Source organism: Hydra vulgaris, chromosome 12 (assembly GCF_038396675.1).
Source record: "Hydra vulgaris chromosome 12, alternate assembly HydraT2T_AEP".
Classification (NCBI taxonomy): domain Eukaryota; kingdom Metazoa; phylum Cnidaria; class Hydrozoa; order Anthoathecata; family Hydridae; genus Hydra; species Hydra vulgaris.
Genome location: NC_088931.1, coordinates 47,366,309 through 47,389,345, shown reverse-complemented (window position 1 = coordinate 47,389,345; position 23,037 = coordinate 47,366,309). Strand labels below are relative to the sequence as shown.

At 28.0% G+C, this 23,037-nt stretch overlaps 1 protein-coding gene across 1 annotated transcript in view; it reads left to right on the top strand.

The window, feature by feature from the left end:
- The window catches only part of LOC100205569 (extracellular signal-regulated kinase 2), a 36,070-nt gene extending 14,014 nt beyond the window's left edge, over positions 1-22,056 (top strand). Inside the window, exons 3-14 of the mRNA XM_065813493.1 lie at positions 4,047-4,076; positions 7,028-7,118; positions 7,188-7,261; positions 7,528-7,584; positions 9,388-9,426; positions 9,518-9,642; positions 10,013-10,071; positions 13,901-13,981; positions 14,262-14,560; positions 15,509-15,721; positions 15,796-15,924; positions 21,433-22,056. Of these exons, the coding sequence (XP_065669565.1) occupies positions 4,047-4,076; positions 7,028-7,118; positions 7,188-7,261; positions 7,528-7,584; positions 9,388-9,426; positions 9,518-9,642; positions 10,013-10,071; positions 13,901-13,981; positions 14,262-14,560; positions 15,509-15,721; positions 15,796-15,924; positions 21,433-21,612 (1,377 nt within the window). The 3' untranslated portion in view covers positions 21,613-22,056. The remainder of the gene's footprint in view (positions 1-4,046; positions 4,077-7,027; positions 7,119-7,187; positions 7,262-7,527; positions 7,585-9,387; positions 9,427-9,517; positions 9,643-10,012; positions 10,072-13,900; positions 13,982-14,261; positions 14,561-15,508; positions 15,722-15,795; positions 15,925-21,432) is intronic.
- Positions 22,057-23,037: the final 981 nt, after the last annotated feature.

The following is a 23,037-nucleotide window of genomic DNA, read 5'->3' as shown; positions in this document are numbered from 1 at the left end:
GGCTTGGTCAATATGATCAAAAATTGTCATTTCACGACAAATGAGTGAATTCTTACGAATATAAACGCCCAGGCTAAGCATGTGATTATTGGAGTCTTTACGAATTAAAGGAAGATAACCATCAACACTAAGGTCGCAAGATGAGACTGCTGATCTCAAATTAGTCTCACAAAGAGCAAGTAGGTCTGGTGCACTTTGCAAGACTCAACAGAAGAAAAGTTACTTGGAAGGCCACTAATATTAGTGAATGATAGGTTTAGAGAACTTGGTGATGATGATGGTTTTTTGTGTTTTATAGTTTTTGGTACATTATTCATTTTTAAATTTGTTGAAGAACTTGACTCAAAGCATTGATAGTACTCAGAACACTGTTTAATAGCCCAAGCAATTGCATCATTACTGTTAATAAACCCTAAGCCGTAACAAAGGGCTTCAAATGTGGCCTCTGCAATGCACACCAAAACTACAAACAGGGACACCATCCATGCGCAACATGGCACAGTTAATACTTTGATATTTTTCAGCTGTTGATGGAATCAGCCTCTCTGAGAGTTTCCACAGAGTTTGGGAAACCTGACCACCAGCCGGCCTCAGAACTATAAAACTGAGTTTATTTCTTTTAAATAGAGTTGTACCCTCATTAGGAGATAATAGAATGAGTTACCTAGTCATAAAAGCAGAGACACAAGTAAAACCCATGCATTGAGTTAAGAAGATCCAGCATTCAACATCCTAAACTGGAAACAATGTATTAAAAATACATCTGCGCCAGCCTAATAGATGAAGAAGGGGTGCGAGGCTGGTCAACAGATAGAATCTGTTTATCCCTTAAGCCTTTACTCAACCAAGAGCCCCAAACCAGGGAGTGTTTTAAGTCGGAGCTGGGATCTCCTAGCCTTTGCCTAAAAAGGCGTATCCTGCAAGGCAGCAGAACATGAAGCAGATTGTACTGAGTTACATGTTACCATTAGCAGGATAACCTGACCTGACTGATGTATATATCATATATAGTATATATCATATATACTTGATGTCCAAACAACAAGTTTTTAAAAACAACTTAATTCTTAATAAATAAAATTTTACATCAAAGAAATCGCTGCAAAATTAAAGTTCCATAATTCTAGTATTAAATAAAAGTCTATGTTGATATATTTCTAAAAAATAACACAGCATGATACATATTTCTAAAAAATAACACAGCAAAACAAGTTCATACCATGCAACTTTTCAACAAATTTGAAAAAATGTATCACAGAAATTGGCCAAAATAAACAGTTGATTTTTTTATAAAAAATTAACCGCTTTTTTATAATAATCCTATAGGATCATAAGAACTCCTGTGATTAAAAGTTAATCACAGGTGTTCTTATGATCCTATAGGATTTGCAGGTCAAATAAAATCTTACAAATCCTATAAGATGTCCTATAGGATAGTATAAGAATATTGCAATCCTATAAGACTTATAAATTGTCTGGAAGATAGTAAACTAGGGTACAAGAGCTAATGTTGGTACTGATTTGGGACTGATGTAAACAGCCAAACTTATTGCTTTTATAATCTTTGAGACTAATACTCAACACAATTAAAATTCATTAATAAATAAAATTTATAAACTAGTCACAAGAGATGGAGATAAATACAATGTGGTTCTTCTTTTGCTCCAACTTTTCACTATTTTTAAAGGTTTAAGTTTAAAAGATAATAAATATAAAAGTTTTCCATCTACAAATAAGCTCTCTATTGAAACAAAATTTTATCAGATTTATTTTTAAAACATTTGAGTTTATTACAGCCTATTTTCACTATACCTAGGTTGCCTAGACACAGTCTAGTGTGTAGTTTAGACATGTGTCTAGTGTGTATTTTAGACACAGGTCTAGTGTGTAATTTAGACACAGATCTAGTGTGTAGTTTAGACATGGGCTTAGTGTGTATTTTAGACACAGGTCTAATGTGTAGTTTAGACACAGGTCTAGTGTGTAGTTCAAGTGTCTAAAATTTTATTTAATTCAAAAACAAATTTTTTTCTAATGAAAAAATTTGGTCTTTGAATTAAATAAAAATTTTTGTAATTAATTCAATCCATCAAAGAAATAATACATTTAATTGTTGTCATATTACATTTTTTTATTTATATACAATGTTGAATGTATATAAATAAAAAAATGAATTAAAAAATATAAAATTTAATGAAAAATTTCAAACTATTCCTAATCCAATCTTTACTATTTTTTGTTGTTTTACAGGAGTTGCACTTTTTTTATTATTTTATTCTGATTCACTTCCAACAAAACTGCATGCAACTACTATTAAGTTGGGAATCTAAGACTAAGGAAACAGTTGACAAAAGACTTGAAAAGTTGTAGATTGTATGAGTCTAGAAAACATGAAGGTGAGAGAGAGTTTCAAAGGGATCAAGTGCGGGGAAAAAAAATAGACAAATAAAAGTTTTTAGAGCATGCAGGGAAAGATACAGTAAAAGTATGAGACTTTGCTGAATGATGATTCAAGCGAGAATGAGTTTGGTTGACGGAACTAGAGATGGTAGCTCCTTTGAGCGGCGACCATAATAGTATTTGTAGAATAGAGAAAAAAATGCAACCTTACAATGATTAGAGAGAGAGACTTAAGTTTGGCAGATAAAGCAGGGAGAGTTGAATAGCCACTATTCTCAATGCAAAGAGAATTACTATAAAAGAGGAGAAAGACCTTAAGTTTCTTTTTGTAAAAGTGAAAACTCCTTCTAGACTCTAAATCATCAGCACTGATTAAGTAATCCAAAAAAAATTATTTCTAATAACTGTTTACCACAACATAGCTACTAGTCATGGCTACTGAGTATGCTTTTTTTAATTCTCTTTACTATGGTGGTCTTTACAACTGTTTCATCACTGTCTATCTATCAAGTCTTCACTGCTCTTTTCTTTTTTTTATTTATTTTGTTTAATTTCTGCAGAAATTGATGTCTACTTTGATAGGTAAATATCTTTTACTTCTCTTATCTACCAACACTTTGAAAAAGCATTTTCCAGTTTTGTCAGGTGATTTCTTTAAATAATTAATTTTTACAATCAATGTTAGAAAAAAGTTTTTACAATCAATGTTAAAAAAAAAGTCTTTACAGTCAATGTAAGAAAAAAGTTTTTACAATCAATGTTAAAAAAAAAGTTTTTACAGTCAATATAAGAAAAAAGTTTTTACAATCAATGTTAGAAAAAAGTTTTTACAATCAATGTTAAAAAAAAGTTTTTTCAATTAATGTTAGAAAAAATTTTTACAATTTTTTGTTAAAAAAAAATTTTTACAATCAATTTAAAAAAATTTTTTACAATCAATGTTAGAAAAAAGTTTTACAATCTTTTGTTAGAAAAAAGTTTTTACAATCAATGTTAGAAAAATTTTTTACAATCAATGTTAAAAAAAAGTTTTGAAGCAAAAAGCTATTATTTCGAGTTTTCTCTTTTTTTTTTCAAAGTTTTAAAATAAAAAAAAGCAACCATAATAATGTTAAAAAATAGTGAAAGTTGAGAGATGCTAAAAAAAAATACAAGATCATTGTTCCTGCAAAATTAAAAGTGTGCTTTTTAACCTTGTTTTATTTTTTAAATGAATACAAAATATGGTAGGGAGCAGGGTAAGCACCTGACTATATATAATCACCACTACTCTGCAATAAAAACTAGTTCAAATGTTTTGAAAAACTTATGTGAATACATTTGAACTAGTTTGAATGTATTCATCTGTATATTAAAAGTGCATAATTTTAATGTATAAATATAAATACCACAATATTATTAATATAATGAATACAATGTTATTAATAATATTATAAAAACAACAATATTAATAATAATATAAATACAACAATATTATCATAAATACAATGGTTTTAAATGGTTTATAAATACAGCAATATAATGTAAATATATGTAAATACAGCATTGTTATTATAAATAGAAAAATATTAATATTATTATAAATAAAGCAATATTAATAATAAAAGTTTTAATATTATTTAACATAATACTTTTTCTCATTTTAGAGAACTTTCCGAGAGATTTGCTTTTTGCAGGTATTTTTTTAATGTATGATCTTTTATTCATAATGGAACTGCATAAGAACTTTCTGCATATGTAATGAAGTGGTCTTCTGCATATAGAACCCATACTTTTTCTATTTTTTTAAATTGATTGTGCCTTATTTATAATTAACAAAGTAAAATAATATACAAATATTAAATAACAAAATTTTGATGAAATTTAGATGTAATTATGGTTATATTTAAGATAAAGAATTTTTTTAAAAAACTAATTTTTTTTAACCAGGGAGATACTTAAAAAAGATTTTGAGGGTATATTTGTTTCAATTTGCAAATCGCCTGGTGTCTGCCTCAAACCAAAAGTTTTTAATTAGGAGCTAATTACAATTACAAGACTGACAATAATTATGTCAAAATTCAGATAAACTAGTTTTAATAACCTACCCCAATTGTCTGATTTGTTTAAATTATACAATTTGTTAAAATATTGATTAACAAAATTAAAATAATCAGATACAGAAGTTAATAGTAAAATAATATTTGAAGTTTGTTTTTGACCTCAAACATGATCAACATCAAACATGATCAACATCAAACATGATCAACATCAAACATGATCAACATCAAACATGTTCAACATCAAACATGTTCAACATCAAACACGATCAACATCAAACATGACCAGCATCAAAACATGATCAACATCAAACATGATCAACATCAAACATGATCAACATTAAACATGATCAACATCAAACATGATCAACATCAAACATGTTCAACATCAAACACGATTAACATCAAACATGATCAACATTAAACATGATCAACATCAAAACATGATCAACATCAAACATGATTAACATTAAGTATGATCAACATCAAACATGATCAACATCAAACATGATCAACATCAAACATGATCAACATCAAACATGATCAACATCAAACATGTTCAACATCAAGCATGTTCAACATCAAACATGTTCAACATCAAACATGATCAACATCAAACATGTTCAACATCAAACATGTTCAACATCAAACATGATCAATATCAAACATGATTAATATCAAACATGATCAACATCAAACTTGATCAACATCAAGCATGTTCAACATCAAACATGTTCAACATCAAACATGATCAACATCAAACATGTTCAACATCAAACATGTTCAACATCAAACATGATCAACATCAAACATGATCAACATCAAACATGACCAGCATCAAAACATGATCAACATCAAACATGATCAACTTAAACATGATCAGCATCAAACATTTTCAACATCAAACATGTTCAACATCAAACATGTTCAACATCAAACACGATTAACATCAAACATGGTCAACATTAAACATGATCAACATCAAAACATGATCAACATCAAACTTGATTAACATTAAGTATGATCAACATCAAACATGATCAACATCAAACATGATCAACATCAAACATGATCAACATCAAACATGATCAACATCAAACATGATCAACATCAAACATGTTCAACATCAAACATGTTCAACATCAAACATGATCAACATCAAACATGACCAGCATCAAAACATGATCAACATCAAACATGATCAACATCAAACATGATCAACATCAAACATGATCAACATCAAACATGTTCAACATCAAGCATGTTCAACATCAAACATGTTCAACATCAAACATGATCAACATCAAACATGTTCAACATCAAACATGTTCAACATCAAACATGATCAATATCAAACATGATTAATATCAAACATGATCAACATCAAACTTGATCAACATCAAGCATGTTCAACATCAAACATGTTCAACATCAAACATGATCAACATCAAACATGTTCAACATCAAACATGTTCAACATCAAACATGATCAACATCAAACATGATCAACATCAAACATGACCAGCATCAAAACATGATCAACATCAAACATGATCAACTTAAACATGATCAGCATCAAACATTTTCAACATCAAACATGTTCAACATCAAACATGTTCAACATCAAACACGATTAACATCAAACATGGTCAACATTAAACATGATCAACATCAAAACATGATCAACATCAAACTTGATTAATATTAAGTATGATCAACATCAAACATGATCAACATCAAACATGATCAACATCAAACATGATCAACATCAAACATGATCAACATCAAACATGATCAACATCAAACATGTTCAACATCAAACATGTTCAACATCAAACATGATCAACATCAAACATGACCAGCATCAAAACATGATCAACATCAAACATGATCAACATCAAACATGATCAACATCAAACATGATCAACTTAAACATGATCAGCATCAAACATTTTCAACATCAAACATGTTCAACATCAAACATGTTCAACATCAAACATGTTCAACATCAAACACGATTAACATCAAACATGATCAACATTAAACATGATCAACATCAAAACATGATCAACATCAAACATGATTAACATTAAGTATGATCAACATCAAACATGATCAACATCAAACATGATCAACATCAAACATGATCAACATCAAACATGATCAATTTCAAACATGATCAACAATGATCAACATCAAAACATGGTCAACATCAAAAATTCTAAAGATTATTTTAGATTTTTAGAATTTTTGTTTTATTCCAATAATATCCAATAATAATAATTTCCAATAACCTGTGTTTTTAATTTTTTTAATTTTTAAAATAAATAACCTAGAGTGTTTTTAATTTTTTTAATTTTCAAAATAAATAACCTGTGTTTTTAATTTTTTTAATTTTTAAAATAAATAACCTGTGTTTTTAATTTTTTTAATTTTTAAAATAAATAACCTGTGTTTTTAATTTTTTTAATTTTTAAAATAAATAACCTGTGTTTTTAATTTTTTTAATTTTTAAAATAAATAACCTAGAGTGTTTTTAATTTTTAAAATAAATAACCTAGAGTGTTTTTATTTTTTTTAATTTTTAGGAATTCGGAAGTCATGAGAATGTTATTAAATTACTAAATGTTATTAAAGCAGACAATGATAAAGATATATATCTTGTCTTTGAATTTATGGGTATGTAGATATTTTTAAGATGAAAAAAATGTTACAAAATATTGCATTAATGTTCTGAGATGTTTTTAGACACTGATCTTCACAATGTAATTAAAAAAGGAAACATTTTAAAAGATGTACATAAACGTTATATAATGTATCAGGTACAATAAGCTGTTCTTTATTTTTATCATTTATCAGGTTGTTTTTTTTTATCATGTATGAGGTTATTCTTTGTTTTTTTTTTCAGGTTGTTCATTGTTTTTAAATGTTATTCCAAAGTTTTTTCAGAATTTTATCAGATTTATATTAAAGAGTTTATAAAAATTTTTAAAAGCATTTACAGAAATATATTTTTAACTGATAAGTTTTATAACTTTCAAATTTGACCAATTTAACAAATTATATTTATGTGTTATATTATTTTTAGCTGTTAAAAGCAATGAAGTATATACATTCTGGAAATGTAATCCATCGAGATTTAAAGGTAAAATTTTAATTTTGAAATTCATTTGTTCTACCATCCAAATTAAATTTTCAAAGTTTTATGTGCTACTTATCCTCAAAACTAAAGTCATTGATCTCAAAGCTATATATATATATATATATATATATATATATATATATATATATATATATATATATATATATATATATATATATATATATATATATATATATAAAGATATATATATATATATATAAAGATATAGATACATATAAAGATATAGATACATAAATATAGATATAGGTATTGAATGGTTATTTATGTATTATATTATATTAAAATAATACAAAAACAATTGAACATAAAAGAGTGCTCAATATTACTATAATAGAGCAATAATTATTTAAATTTTGTTTAAATGAAAAACAACATTATTAATAGTACTTAAAGTTTTGTGCTATACAAGGCAATGATCAGCTATTAAATATATAAAAAAGCTGTTTAAAAACAAACTCTTTTACAAATGAATTAAAAATTACGGTAGAACATCTTCTGGCATAATTAAAGATATAACTATTTAGTCTCTGGTATTAGAGGACAGTAGAAATTTGTTGGAATGTCGTCACTTAGGTAATATTTCGTCTTTTTTATTGAGCAGGTTGTTTTCTTTGTGATATAATATTACAAATTTCTCATGAAGGCAGAGGTTACAAATTTGTAAAAATTCTAAAATAAATATAAAACATTTCTTATAGATTTTGTTTTTATCCTGGGAAAGAAGATATTAATTTTAAATTTTAATGATATTCTATTATCAATAATTAATATTTTACTATTTTAATGAGTTGGTTAAATTACATGGAAAGGGCATGTTCTGTAGGCTTACCAACAGCTAGTTGGGCTAGCTTGTACATGGTTGCATGAAAGATGATGGGCTGTGATAATTATAGTAATAGCTGATCTAATCTTGACAACTTCGTATGGTATTGCATTTCATGGGTGAGTCATGTCGTTGTTGAAAAAGTTGAGACAAACAAGGCAATTGCTGTCTATTTCATAATGAAAGCACTTGCAATGACCATAGCTTGGTTAGATGTTAAGTGGAGCATTATGCTACCTAACTGAGTTGATTTTGTTCTTGGTTTTGTATTTTTGGATGAGGTTGCCGCGTAAATGTCTATCAAGTAGGAAGATGAGTCAGAGTATGATGCATCTCTTTTTGTAGTCAAAGTGTTTTATTTTGAATGGTACTTTGGTAGCCCGATGCTAAATGCATTCTATGGCATTTGTCTTTTTCAAGGTACCACATGGTAACTGTGAACTCAAGGTGTGGTATAAAGCTATATATAGTTGGTGTAAAGCTTTTTTAATATTTTGGTATCTCTGGTGAAGAAGGTGTGTTTTAAGATTCCAAGAACAATGATTAGGATGATAAATAACTATATTAACAATTTCTTATTTTTTTAAATGTAATTTTATTAATTAATTTCTTATTTTTCTAAATATAATTAATTTCTTATTTTTCTAAATATAATTGGTTTTGTAAATTTTTCAATTCATCAATAATGAACTATAGTTAACATTTTTTATTGATTAAATAAAAAATAAAAAATAAATATTAAAAAATAAATATATAAATATTGATTAAATAAGGTCTTTTTACTTTTTTATATAAATATATATTTATATAACCATTATTTTATAATAGTAAATGTTGCATTTGTTTTTGTGTGAAATTTTCAACTTTTTTTATTATTTTTGGTTTCATTTTATCTATAATTAACTTATTAACTAGTGTTTTTTTTGATCTGTTGTATTTTTACTTTGAAACAATTATTATAGCCTAGCAATGTCTTATTGGATCGTGAGTGTTTTATAAAGGTATATAACTTTTTTTTTGCTAAAATAAATAACAAAGTATTTATTTCTTTTTAAAATTTTTAAGTTTTGAATAATTGTGAAAATGTTGTAGATATGTGATTTTGGATTAGCTCGATCAGTGCAATGTCTTACATTAGAACATGGCGATCCTACTTTAACCGATTATGTTGCTACTCGTTGGTATCGAGCTCCTGAAATTTTACTTGCATCTTCAAAGTATGAGCAGTTTTGTTAGGGAGCTACCGGTATTGAAATAACCGTATTCACTGCCAAAAATACAACAAATTAAGACAGGAAAGTCTTAAAATTAATAAAATGCAATTATTCACTTCCAATGAATATTTTAATCTAGGCTATTGAATACTGGTATTACACTACATAATTTTATTAGAAAGGTAGCAATCCCTAATTATGTAAATATTTTTTAATCATTGTAAAAATATCTCTTTTACAATATTTATGTCTCATATGTTTAAAAATTTATTGGTATTCACTGTCAAGTTAAAGTTTGTTTTCGTAATTATGAGTTATGTATTAACTCAATTTTTTTATATATTTGTTTTTTAGATTTATCATATTATTTTAGGTATACAAAAGGTGTTGATATGTGGTCAATGGGATGCATACTTGGAGAAATTTTGCTAGGTATTTCTTTTATATTTTTAAAGACATATTTGGCACATAATTGACTGAAAAAATTCTTGAATTTACTTTATCTGGGCTTTCATAAAATTACGCATTTGAAAGTAAAAAAGTATATGTAGATAAGAAAAAAATATGTATGTAAGAAAAAAGGGCATAGTGGTCTATGAATTTTTAAGGTTCTTATTCGGTTTGTGTTTTGTATTAAAAGATTACAAGAGTAACTAAATTTAGTAGAAATATCTATAAAGTTTTTTAGTTCACAGAGTCAAATAACATAAGCAAGAGTTTCTTTGAATATCAGTACTTAAACTTATATTGGTGCATAATTATTGCACGTTTTTTAGTGCCACTATTATATATAAATAGTGAATAATAAATAAATACTGACTTCAAAAAAATATATGAATACTGTAATGTATGTGTGTGTGTGTATATATATATATATATATATATATATATATATATATATATATATATATATATATATATATATATATATATATATATATATATAATATTGCTGAACTTGATAGTAGGAGTAGTAGTAGTGTCCTTTTGAGCGTATTTGACACAAAACTCTTGGCAGCCATTGCAATTGAGGTAATAGTGAAAAATATGTGACTATTTCTTGCTATTACCTTACTTTGTTTTATAAGAAAACGTAAATGAAAGTGTATGCAAATATCTAACGTATGTAAACTTCAAATTATGTAATGTTAAAACATACTAAAAAATATATCAAATTTTACAGTTTTACTTTCACTTGAAAACTGTATTGCGTCGACATCTTCTTAATTTTGATAGAATATAAAATCTATAGAACTATAAAGTTGTTTTTTTATAGCATTTTAAATAACAAAAATTTAAAAAAAAAGCAAGCTGATGATTTCAACTTACCAAATCGGCAACTTTTTTTTTAAAACAATAAGGGGGTTTAAAAACCATTTTATTATATTTAATTAATTAAAAGTTAAAATTATATAACATTGATATAATAGGGAAATTTAGAGTTTTACAACTATTTTACATACCCCCGTTAAACATTCTAAACAGAGTACTCAACAATGACAGAATTTAGATAACCATCAAAATAGTATACTCCATTATTTTTTGGCTTAACTTTTAGATTAGGGATTGTCCATAAATTAATTAACACAACAACAAAGATCAGAATTTTTCCTTGAAGAGTCGTACTTAAATAAAAAATCAAAATAGTTAATTAAGTTTAATGAAAATCACCAACTAAAAGAACTAAAGATCTCCTTTTTTAAAAATAAGTTTAGCGTTGTGTAATTTATGGACGATCTCTTAGCATTTTATAGTCTATAATTTTTAATGGTCTAAGATCATCTTAGTTCTGCCATTTGTATAGTGTTGCGTGCAAACGTCCATAAGTGTAAACGTCTTTAGCATATGTTGAGTTTTCTGGCAGTATATGGAACAATCGTGTATAATGAATATATAAAAACCAGAAAACTTTTGATTTTTATTTTAACAATTAGAAAACTTTTTTGCTATACTATTATTTTTTTACTATAAATATTGCTTTAACTGTTATAGATATATACTATAATAAAAATTTTGCTATAAATATTGCTATAAATACAGCAAGATTGAAAAATATTTATTATAGATTGAAAAATAATTATTAGGGGAGGTTTTTAATCCTCCAAAATGACACTGATGACAGCACACTAAACCACTGAGCTATCAATGGTATGCGTTAGGAGAAAAATAAACCTAATTATAAATCTCTTATATGCTCTAGGTATGCGGTAAAGGTGCACATGTTAATTTTTTTGCTCTTAAAGCAATTTTTCAAAAGGAATTATTTTAGTGTGGAATAGATAAGTATAGAAATGGTAGGTTTAGTAAAGACCCGTATTTTATGGGTCAGGAAAGCTAGGATATACATATAAGGAAAAAGTATAGAAAAGATCAGTGTGGAATAGACTTACAAAGACCCATATTTTTACAGGTCAGATCAGCTAGTATATAATGGTTATATAATAAAAAATATAACAATATATAACAAAAAAAAAAATATATATATATATATATATATATATATATATATATATATATACATACTGAATATTAGAATACATTTTTATTTTTTTCACCCCCCTTAGGCCAAGAAGGCCACTAGGATTAAGGAGGCTACTTTATAGTGGTTGCAACCCTCTCTCAACTTTTTAACTATGAAACACAAACAAGGCCACTGTACAGAGAAACAAGTTGAGCACAGTACTACCAGAGATGTAGTGGGGATCCAACTTGGAACTTCTTGCTTATGAAGCGAGCACTCTACCACTACACTACTACTGCACTGAATTCAAAAAAACATGCCATAATTATCCATCAACTTAATATTATTTAGTTTCTTTCATGAAGTATGTTTTTTCTTTTCTATAACAAAATTTAAAGTATCTTGTGATGATAATAATTACGATTTTTTGTTGATTTATTATTTTCTATTTAATCAATTGTTTTTGGTTTTCAGTTCTTTTATTTTTTTAATTAATTTAGTGTCACCTCTATATTTTGGTACATTGAAAGATTTTTGACTTATGGCTTAACTTAATTTAAATGGGGTTTCGTTAATACAAAATAATAATAAGTCAATTAGGCTTAGAAAACAATTTTCAATTTTTGTTTCAATATTCTTGCTAAACAGGGGGTTGTATCATATAATCTTGCTTTTCCAATGTTTATTTTTATTATTATTTTTTTTAAGTTGATAAGTTTTCAATTGTATTCTAAGTTTCATAAAATCTCTTTGTATGGTTTGGAATTTTTAAAAATAGTTTCATTTAGGCTCTCAGTGGCTAGTGATTCATATAAAACTCAATTTTTTTCAGCTAATCTTTATTGCAATAATCGAGATCTTCCTATATTTATGGACGGTAATGTCCTCAATAAATAATCTACTCTTCGTCTTCTAGGATTAACTCTTACTTTCGAACTTTCTTGAAACCATACATCAAATCCATTGTGAAGTTAGCATTGCTAAGGTTGCATCTCTTTATCATGTTTGCCATTTTTATACTCCGGATTCCATTCTTTATCTCTATAAATCTCTAATTCATCCTTGTATGGAATACTGTTGTCATATCTGGATCAGATCTTTAAATGGTGCCCTTTCTCTTTTAAGCAATGTGCAAAATCGCATTGTAAACATAGTTAGATCTGCTCTTGCAGCCAACCTTTAACTATTGTCACATCATCATAATGTTGCTTCTCTTTCTTTTTCTATAAATACTATAATGGGCACAGCTCTAAAGAGCTAGCATTTCTTGTGCCATCTACTAAAATTCATTATCGTGTTACTCATCATTTAATAAAGTCTCATCCTTATACTGTGACTGTTCCTAAGTACTCCAAAAATTCTTATTCATTTAGTTTTTTTCCTCAAACAAAAATCTTGTTTTCCTGATTCATATAATTTGCTTTCTTTTAAATTGTCTGTTAATTGTTATCTTGCTTCTTAAACTTCGTTTATACGTTTCCAGTAACTTTCAACTGTAGTATTGGTTGCTTGCAGCCTTGTTAGAAGTGAAGATGTTAAAAAATTACTATAAGCCTAATAAAAACTACATTTGTGCTTACTTCATGCATTGCTGCATCAAACAATGCTTCTTTTTTTTCAATTTGCATATTAAAATCTGTCACTTTTTATCCACAGTACAGTATTTAAGACACAATACAGTAATTGATAAAAAAATGACAGATGAAATATAAACCATTTGTTCATTTTTCATCTTTCGCGCAAACAGGTAATGTATTGAGACTAAATTAATACAATGAGTTTTTTATACTTTTTATAAAGGTAAACCATTATTTCCTGGTTCTTCAACATTGAATCAAATTGAAAAGATTCTGACGGTTATACCTCCACTTACTAGAGAAGGTGTGTAATTAACAATTTATTGTGAGATATGCTTCAGTTTTTTTACATAAATGAAAAAAGATTTAATATTTTTAGAAATATACTTTTTATAAAAAAGTTATAATTTTAATTTTAAGATGAAAGTTTTAAATTGTAAACTATTACTTATTTTGTTATTGCTTAGTTGACATTAGTTCTATGTTAAGTTGTCTTATTGGCAACATTTGTTTATTTTTTATTTTGAATAATTATATTGAAATAATAAATGTAACTGTTTTGTTATAATACTTTTTTTATACAGATATTGATAGCATTAAATCGTCATACAGTTCTTCATTATTGGAAAAAACTGCTGTACGTTCTAGAAAATCACTTAATGACCTCTTTCCTGATTCTCCAGATGATGCACTTGATCTTCTGAATAAGTTGCTTCAATTTAACCCTGACAAAAGAATTACAGCAGAAGAAGCTCTCTCTCATCCTTATTTATCAAAGTTTCATAACCCTTCACAGGAATTAGAACTAACATATGATGTTGTTCCTCCTGTTGATGATGATGTTCAGCTTTCAGTTGCTGAATATAGGACAAAGCTTTATGAGGTGGATTTTTGTTTTCATTTATGTTTTAAAATTTAACTTAAACTTTTTAAAAAATTCACACAAATTTATGTTAAATTGTGTTAATAAAATGCTATATATAAGGTTTACAGCCATTTAAATTTTGTTATTATTTTTATACAATGCTGTACTTTAGTTTGCAGCTATTTAGTGTTGCTCAATAAGTCTCCGGTCTAGTTTAGAAATTTAACCTTTAAGAGAGGTATAATCTAACACTATACTTACTTTTCAATGTCTACTTTGTAGAATAATTTTTTAATTTATTTTCCTGGAACATCTTTTTGAGGTGTGTAAATAGCCAGTATTTGCTGGAGATCAGATCTGGAGAAGGGTGAGTGGGGAAGCAATTTGAAGCATAGTTCATTTGTTTGTAATCATTTTCATTGACTTGTGACTCTGAGCATTGTCTTGATTTGGTGAAACAGGAACTTTTTTTTTTGCATTTGAGATTTTTCTTGGTTTCCACACTCTATTGATCCAGTATATTTATACAAAAGTCAGCTGGCAAAGTTGTGGCTAATAAAAATCGATTAGAATACTCTAAAATAAAATTGCAAAATAGCTGAAAAAAATATTAGGTAACAAGTAAACAAAAATTTAAATTTGTAAAATTTGCTTTTAAAGGGTTGGAGACCAGATCTGGAGAGTTACATGGTACCAAAAATTACATGGTACCATGTATTTTTTGCTATTGATTGTTTTACTGTTCTCAGGATAGTCTTTGAAAATTTTTCTTCATCACAAAAAATGAAATGTTTTGAAATTTTGTCACATATTTTGTTAAAATTGGTGATCTAGAAATCATATGGGTAAACAGTGTTGCCATATGTGTCTCACTGGACACTTATTGAGTGATGTCTTATGCTAAATTATGTTATAATTGTGATTATTACAACATACAAGTACATAATTTTATTAACTGTTAATTAGAGTATCTTGCAAAAAAAACTGGATATACGTAGACAACGTAGGGTACAACTTAGTGATTCTAAACCTGAAACATTAAATGAGAATGAGGATGAAAAACCTCCTGCTGAGTTAGGAAACTTGTCAGTTCCAGTTGTTGGTACTCCGCCTCAAAACTATCAACCTCGTGTAAAGTCTGCTCCAAATAATAAAAAAGAGCCTAAAACCTCTCCTACAGTAAGTGTATATATATAGTTGTTTTTTACGTTGTGTTTTTGAGTTAATATTTAACATTTCAAATTAATTTTTAGCATGATTCAAGTATGTTTCAAGCAAATCATTCCAGACCAATTTCTGCACATTATAACAAATTTGCAAGTAATAATATACTTACTCGAACAAAATCTAATGAGCAATCAAAAGTAATCAGCTCTCCTGTTGTAAGTTTTTTTTTTTAATGCAATTATGGAGTTTACTTGAAATTTTAAAATACATATAGTTTACCATGATGGATTTGACATCCTTAGTAGAATAAGTTTTCAAAAATCTTTATCTAATTTTGAATTAAGTTTCATATGATGGTTAGTCAAGTGATAACGAATATGTTTGCAGAAAACAGTTAAATGCTGCAAAATTCTTCATTGCTTAAACATTAAATTGATTAGTTAAAAGTAAATAAAAAATTATTAATGATTTTATTATTATTAATTAATTGTTATTAATTGAGGCTTATTGTTACAAATTTATAAGTTTGTTTATTTCTTTATTGTAATTTTTTTTTCTTATTTAATTATTATTATAAACTTTTAGGTTGATTATAAACTTATTATGAACTTATAAGTTCTTTATTGTAATTATTTATTGTAATACTGTAATATTTTATTATAAACTTATAAGTTTCTTTTTGTATATTTATTCAGTTATTAATAATTATTATTTAAAAATATAATGAAATTGCGCACAATAAAGATTGTTTATGATAAAGAATTTGTGGCTGTGATTTCTGGCTCCACAAAATTGATTGAATCAATTCCTTTAATGATTTTGTGTTGCTGTATAAAGTCAATATGCATTTTGCACAAGGTAGTCAAATTAAGCTGTGTAAAACGTTCTTCAATTGTATTTGTATTTCCTATGCAATGAGGTGACCAATGAATGGTCAAATATAAGTAGTATACAGGAAAGAGCTAAACCACAACTTCTAAATCCTTTTTTAATTTTCCATATTACTCTATTTCCAGCTGCAGCTGCATGTTCAGCTTGTAACTTCACTTTAAGGTTATTGGATACTATCACCCCTAAATCACATTATTTTGTGATTCCATTGTATATAAATGATTTGGTTTATTTGTGTTTTTTTTTTGCCTTTGCATTTTTCTATGTTTAATAGCATGAGACAATTTTTAAACCAGTTAACAGCTGTGTCAAAATCTTTTTGAAGACATAGTGCATCTTTGTCAGACATGATAAATCTAATGTAGAACACAAAAGGAATGGTCCTAAAACCGAACCCTGAGGTGTTCCACTACATCTCTCCATGGGGGCAGTGTATTATATATTTTGACACACTTTCTATTGGTCAACCAGTTTTTTATTCAGTTATGTAGTTGACCATGAATGCCATAGGCCTTCAGTTTATATAAAAGTCTTTTGTGGGGTAGCTAGGCAAATGCTTTTAAAAAGTCTGTATAAATAACGTCTGCCACAAAACTCTGATTGATGACGCAATGCTGTGTAATACAATTGTGAATTAAACTTTCTTACACCTTACAAGGTACTGAGGTTTTGGAAACTGGCCGATAGTTGCGTGCCTTTAACTTACCAATTATAACCATTCAACCAAATATATATTATAAAAAATATTTATAACCATATTATAAAAAATAATTATAACCATTCAACCAAAAAGTTTAATTTTCTTAACTCAAACTGAACCAAAGTTTCAGTTTGAGTTAAGTTGACTCAAACTGAACTAAAGGTTCAGTTTGAGTTAAGACAATCTTTTTGGTTGAATGGTTATAATTAAATCCAAGATGGACTTTGGTTCTTTAACACATGAATTTTGAAAGTTTGGGAAAGTGACAAGTTGCATAAGATTGTTTTCCTCAAAACAAGACTTTTACTTAATGACAGATAAGCTTATGGCCAGTATGTTGACTGCTGTCAAAACACCTCCAACGTTAACACTTTCATATTGTCTGAAATTTGCCATAGAGTAATAAGTAGTTGCAACTGATTGTTTTGAGGGCCTCTGCTGCAATCTGAATTGATTTGGTTATTTCTAGGAGTGCTAGTTCAGCTTTTTGCGGTGGTGGGTAGATACACCCTAAAAGGTGTGATTCTTTTACGAGCTACAGCTTTATCCACAGCTGTTCAATGGAGTTTTTGTAAAGTTGTTTTGTTAAGCTCTCCATCAAAGACAATTAAAAAATAACAAAGTACCAAAAACTATAAAACACAAAAAACCATCGTCATCATCAAGTTCTCTAAATCTAATATTCACTAATATTTGTGGTCTTCGAAGTAACTTTTCTTCGGTTAAGTCTTATCTTTTGTAAAGTTCACCAGGCCTGCTTGCTCTTTGTGAGACTAATTTAAGTTGAGTTGCCTCATCTTGTAATCTTAGTGTTAATGGTTATCTTCCTTTAATTCCTAAAGACTCTAATACTCACATGCTTGGCCTGGGCATTTACATTCATAAGAATTCACTCATTTGTGAGGAAACTAGGTTTGAATCCAAAGACTATTTTTTTATGTGCTTTTGTTTAGCACCCCTACACTCTATTGCCTTTTACTTTGTTCTATATTGCTCTCCTTCATCTCAAGACTTCCCTCTTTTCGATGTTCTTTATGATCAAATTAATCAAGCTCTTTCTCTTTATCCTTCAGCCAATATCGTTGTTGTTGGTGACTTAAATGCTCATCACATTTAAAAGTTGTGGGCCTTATCACCTGACTCTGAAGGTGATAAGGCCCACAACTTTTGTCTTTCTCAGTCTTTAACACAAATAGTCAACTTTCCAACTCGCTTTCCAGACAATCCAAATCATTTACCTTCTCTCCTTGACTTATGTCTTGTTTTGATCCTTGTCAGTGCTCAGTTTGTCTTCATTCATTCAGATGCTTTTGATCATGGTTTAATCTCTCTAAAATTATTATCTCCTCCTTCTTCATCATCAGAATCCTCCTATCATCAAACATCTTACAACTACTTTAAAATGGACTGGGACTCTTTCCATGATTTTCTTTGTGATGGCCCTTGGGTAGAAATCTTTTGTCTACCTGCTGACAAATGTGCTTCTTATGTAACTTCTTGGATTTAGGCTGGAATGGAATCTTTTGTTCCCTCTCAATGATTTCAAGTTAAACCTCACTCTTCTGTATCTAAAGTGATTTCCTGCATAGACTCTTATACAGTTTGTGGTCTGTACTACATCTCTGTTATATTCTTACAGAAGTTCTCCGAAGCTGTTGTCTATACTCTCAAAACTATTTAATGAATCGAAATGGCTTGTCAAGCAGCTTTAATTTTGCGAGTTCATGATTTCACTCTTTTTTTATAATGATTGAATTTGTTGAACTCATGGTGCTCTGCCTCCGTTTTGTCTTTTCTATAAACATGTTTTTATAAACATGTTTGGCAGGATAACACAACGCCAATTTCAATAATGTCTTGTTAAGGTGTCTGTGTGTTCAACACAAGGCACCTCAAAAAAATGTTTACAAGTGGTAGAAAGACTTCAAAGAAGGCCGAGAACGTGTTGATGACTTGGAATGCTCAGGACGACCATCGACTTCGATTGATGATCGCCACATCAACAAAATCAAAGAATTGGTGCTTGCAAATCATCGGTTAACCATTCGAGACCTTGTTGACATGGTTGGAATACCATTTGGGTTGGTGCAAGCGATTTTGAAGGATCATTTGGGCCTCAGAAGACTCAAATCACGTTTGGTGCCGAAATTTCTCAATTTCTTTGAAAAAGAGCGTCGCGTTAAAACGTGTGAAGCAATGCTTTCTGACTATCAAGACGTGTACAAACAAATTATTACTGGCGATGAGACTTGGGTCTACACATACGACCCTGAAACAACCGACCAATCGAGTGAATACCGTGAAAAAGGCGAGCCGAGACCGAAGCAACCACGTCAAAGTCACTCAAAAATCAAGGTCATGTTGACTGTTTTCTTTGATTATTGTGGTGTCGTGCACTACGAATTCCTTCCAACTGGCCAAACTGTCAACAAGGAATATTATTTAAGCGTTATGCGACGTTTGCGTGAAGCTTTTCGCAAAAACAGACCGGAATTATGGGCCAATAACTCTTGGATTTTGCACCACGATAATGCGCCTTCGCACACAGCACTGGTTCTTCGTGAGTTTTTCGCCAAAAACTCTACCCATGTTGCTCCACAACCACCGTATTCGCCTGACTTAGCACCGTGTGACTTCTGGCTGTTCCCAAAGCTCAAGAGACCACTCCGGGGAAATCGTTTTGAGTCCATTGAAGAGATCCAACGTGAATCGGCACGCGCATTGAAGGCTATCCCTACCGAGGACTTTTCGGCATGCTTCGAAGACTGGAAAAAACGTTGGCAAAAGTGCATTGGGGCCGGGGGGGAATATTTTGAGGGGGACGATACAGATTTGGAAGAATAAATAAAGATTTTTCATTTTATAAAAAAGTTCACCTTACTTTTCGATTACAGTAGTATATATATATATATATATATATATATATATATATATATATATATATATATATATATATATATATATATATATATATATATATATATATATATATATGAAGACCTTAGTGGAAAAACCGGCCTTGTCACATTTAAAAAGTATTGAGAAAGTATTTGTTGATCATTAATAAATGTCTTTATTTAAAGCAAAGAAAAAAAATTTTTTGTATAAAAAATTACAAAATGTTTTGTTTTGAATAAATTTTAAATAAATTAATTATAATATAAATTTTTTTAAATTGCTTAGTTTCATTTGCTTTAAATAAAGACTTTTATTAATGATCAATAAATACTTTCTCAATACTTTTTAAATGTGACCACGCCGGTTTTTCCACTGAGGTCTTCATATATATATATATATATATATATATATATATATATATATATATATATATATATATATATATATATATATATATATATATATATATATATATATATATATATATATATATATATATAAATATATATATATATATATATATATATATATATATATATATATATATATATATATATATATATATATCTATTTGGTCTAAAGTTGGGTTAGAGGGGGTCGATTCTTTATTTATTTTGCAAGTCTTGCATGTAATTTTTCTCAAAAAGCTACCAACAAATGATTTAAATTTTTATAGTTTTAAAATGTGAAAATGGACTACTTTCAAAATCAAAAAAAAAATTTCATGGAATAAAATATAAGGTTAGCTTCAGGGTACCTGTGTAGCACAAAGTTAAATTATTTCTTTATTGTAATTGTTTTTTTCTATTTAACTGTAGTTAAATTTCAATTTTAGTTTATAAACTTTTTTACTTTTAAGTTTTATGATTGTTTTTATCATCAATCCTTTGTAACCTGACGGGGAATCTGAATTTTTTTTTTTCAATATATGTTTTTTTATTTTTGTATCCTTTTTTGTATCTCAATTTGTAATATTAATTTTTTTTGTATCTCAATTTGTAATATTAATTTTTTTTGTATCTCAATTTGTAATATTAATTTTTTTTGTATCTCAATTTTTAATATTAATTTTTTTTAAATCACCTCTTTTTATACTTCGCTTTTTTGTATCTGCTCTTTTGATATCTTTTTTTAAGTATATAAAAATCTCACCTGCCCCAAAAAAGGTATATAACCATCCTCACATCCTTTTTAATTTTTTTTATTGTGTTTTTTTATTAAGATTTTTTTTTAGATGTCCCGTCAAGGTTCTTCACCTGCCAAAGCAGAAAATCAACAAAACGTTACTCGCACTGGGGTTAAAAAGTTATCTCAACAAGAACCTTCAAGTCTTAAAATGGCTAGTTATACTCAAAGTCATGCTACAGTTTCAAAAAGTACTTTAAATGCTATTCAGGGGATGTCAATCAAATAATTTGGAGTTGATTAAATACTTTTTTCTAAATTCTGTTTAGTAAATATCCAACGGTTTGTTCTAAACCATTTTTTAGGACTCTAAATGTTAAATTTTGTTATAAAAAATAAGAAAATACGGAAACTAAATGCCAAACTAATCTTTTTAGATTTTTATAAATACAAAAAAGCTTGTAGATTTTATCTAGTGAAATTTTTTAATTTTATTTTTTATTTTGCACGTCAGAGTCGTTTTTGGTCTTTTAGAAATACACTAAGGAAGTAATTTGTAAATTTTTTTTTTTACTTTTTTAATTTATTGAATCAAATTTTTAGTATAATTTATTTCATGTATTTATAAAAAATGACAATCAATTTTAAGATGTTTTAAATTTGTTCTTAAAATTGTACTTTTCATGCTGTATTGACTGTATACTACTTTTGTTAATACGAACGATTTCATTGACTTTTATTTTATGATTTTAGGCTTTGAGAATCAAAATTAGAACACTAAGCAATAGATTCTTTTGAATCAGTAATGAAGGATTTTACTCAATAAAAAACGTTTTTGCTAGTTCTATATATAAATAAATAGACACACACATATATATATATAAATATATATATATATAGTTTTCTAAAATCTTTCTAAACTCTTTAAACGGCTTCTGAGAATTTGCATCTGCAGACAAAAGTGGTTATTATTTCGCTCATAGGCGCGGCAGAGTGTACATACGTCGACTGATATAACCATAGGCGCGGCGGAGTGTTCATATATTTACTAAGAGTTTTGGTTTGAGCATGCACTATTTTAATTATATAAGAAAATTCTTAAGTTTTAATTTTTATCCCGGTCTAAACAAATATTGATATTCTGCTCTCAGAACAGACGTAGCTATTATTTTGATTTAATAAAAATATTCAATCAAAAAAGTACAGTCGGTTTGTAATTCAGTCGCTCAAAATCGTGTTTTGGTGGAACTACAAACGCCCAGCGGGCACTGGCACGTACAAAAAACGTATAATGAACGTTCAGACAGTTTCGGACGCGTTCTAAACTGATTCTAGATTAGACGCAAAACGACGTCCTTTGAGGACGTTTTAAAGACGTTGTATAGAGACTTAAAGAAGACGTTCTGTTCAAGTACAGTTATACAAAATTGTTATAGGAAAGACGTCTTTTAAACGTCTTTTTTATTAGGCCGTATATCTTTTATTCTCATGGAATATACGTTACTATATATTGTGCGTTTTTTTGTACGTGCCTGTGCCCGTTGGATTACCAAGATATTCTTAGAGGATACCACATTTATATATCACGTTTTTGATAATCATCCTTATCATATTTGCCACTATGGAAAACGTTTATCATTTTTATAAAAAACATTGTACAAATAATTTTGATAAGTATTTTGTCTAATTTCTATATAGTACCTATTTTTTAATT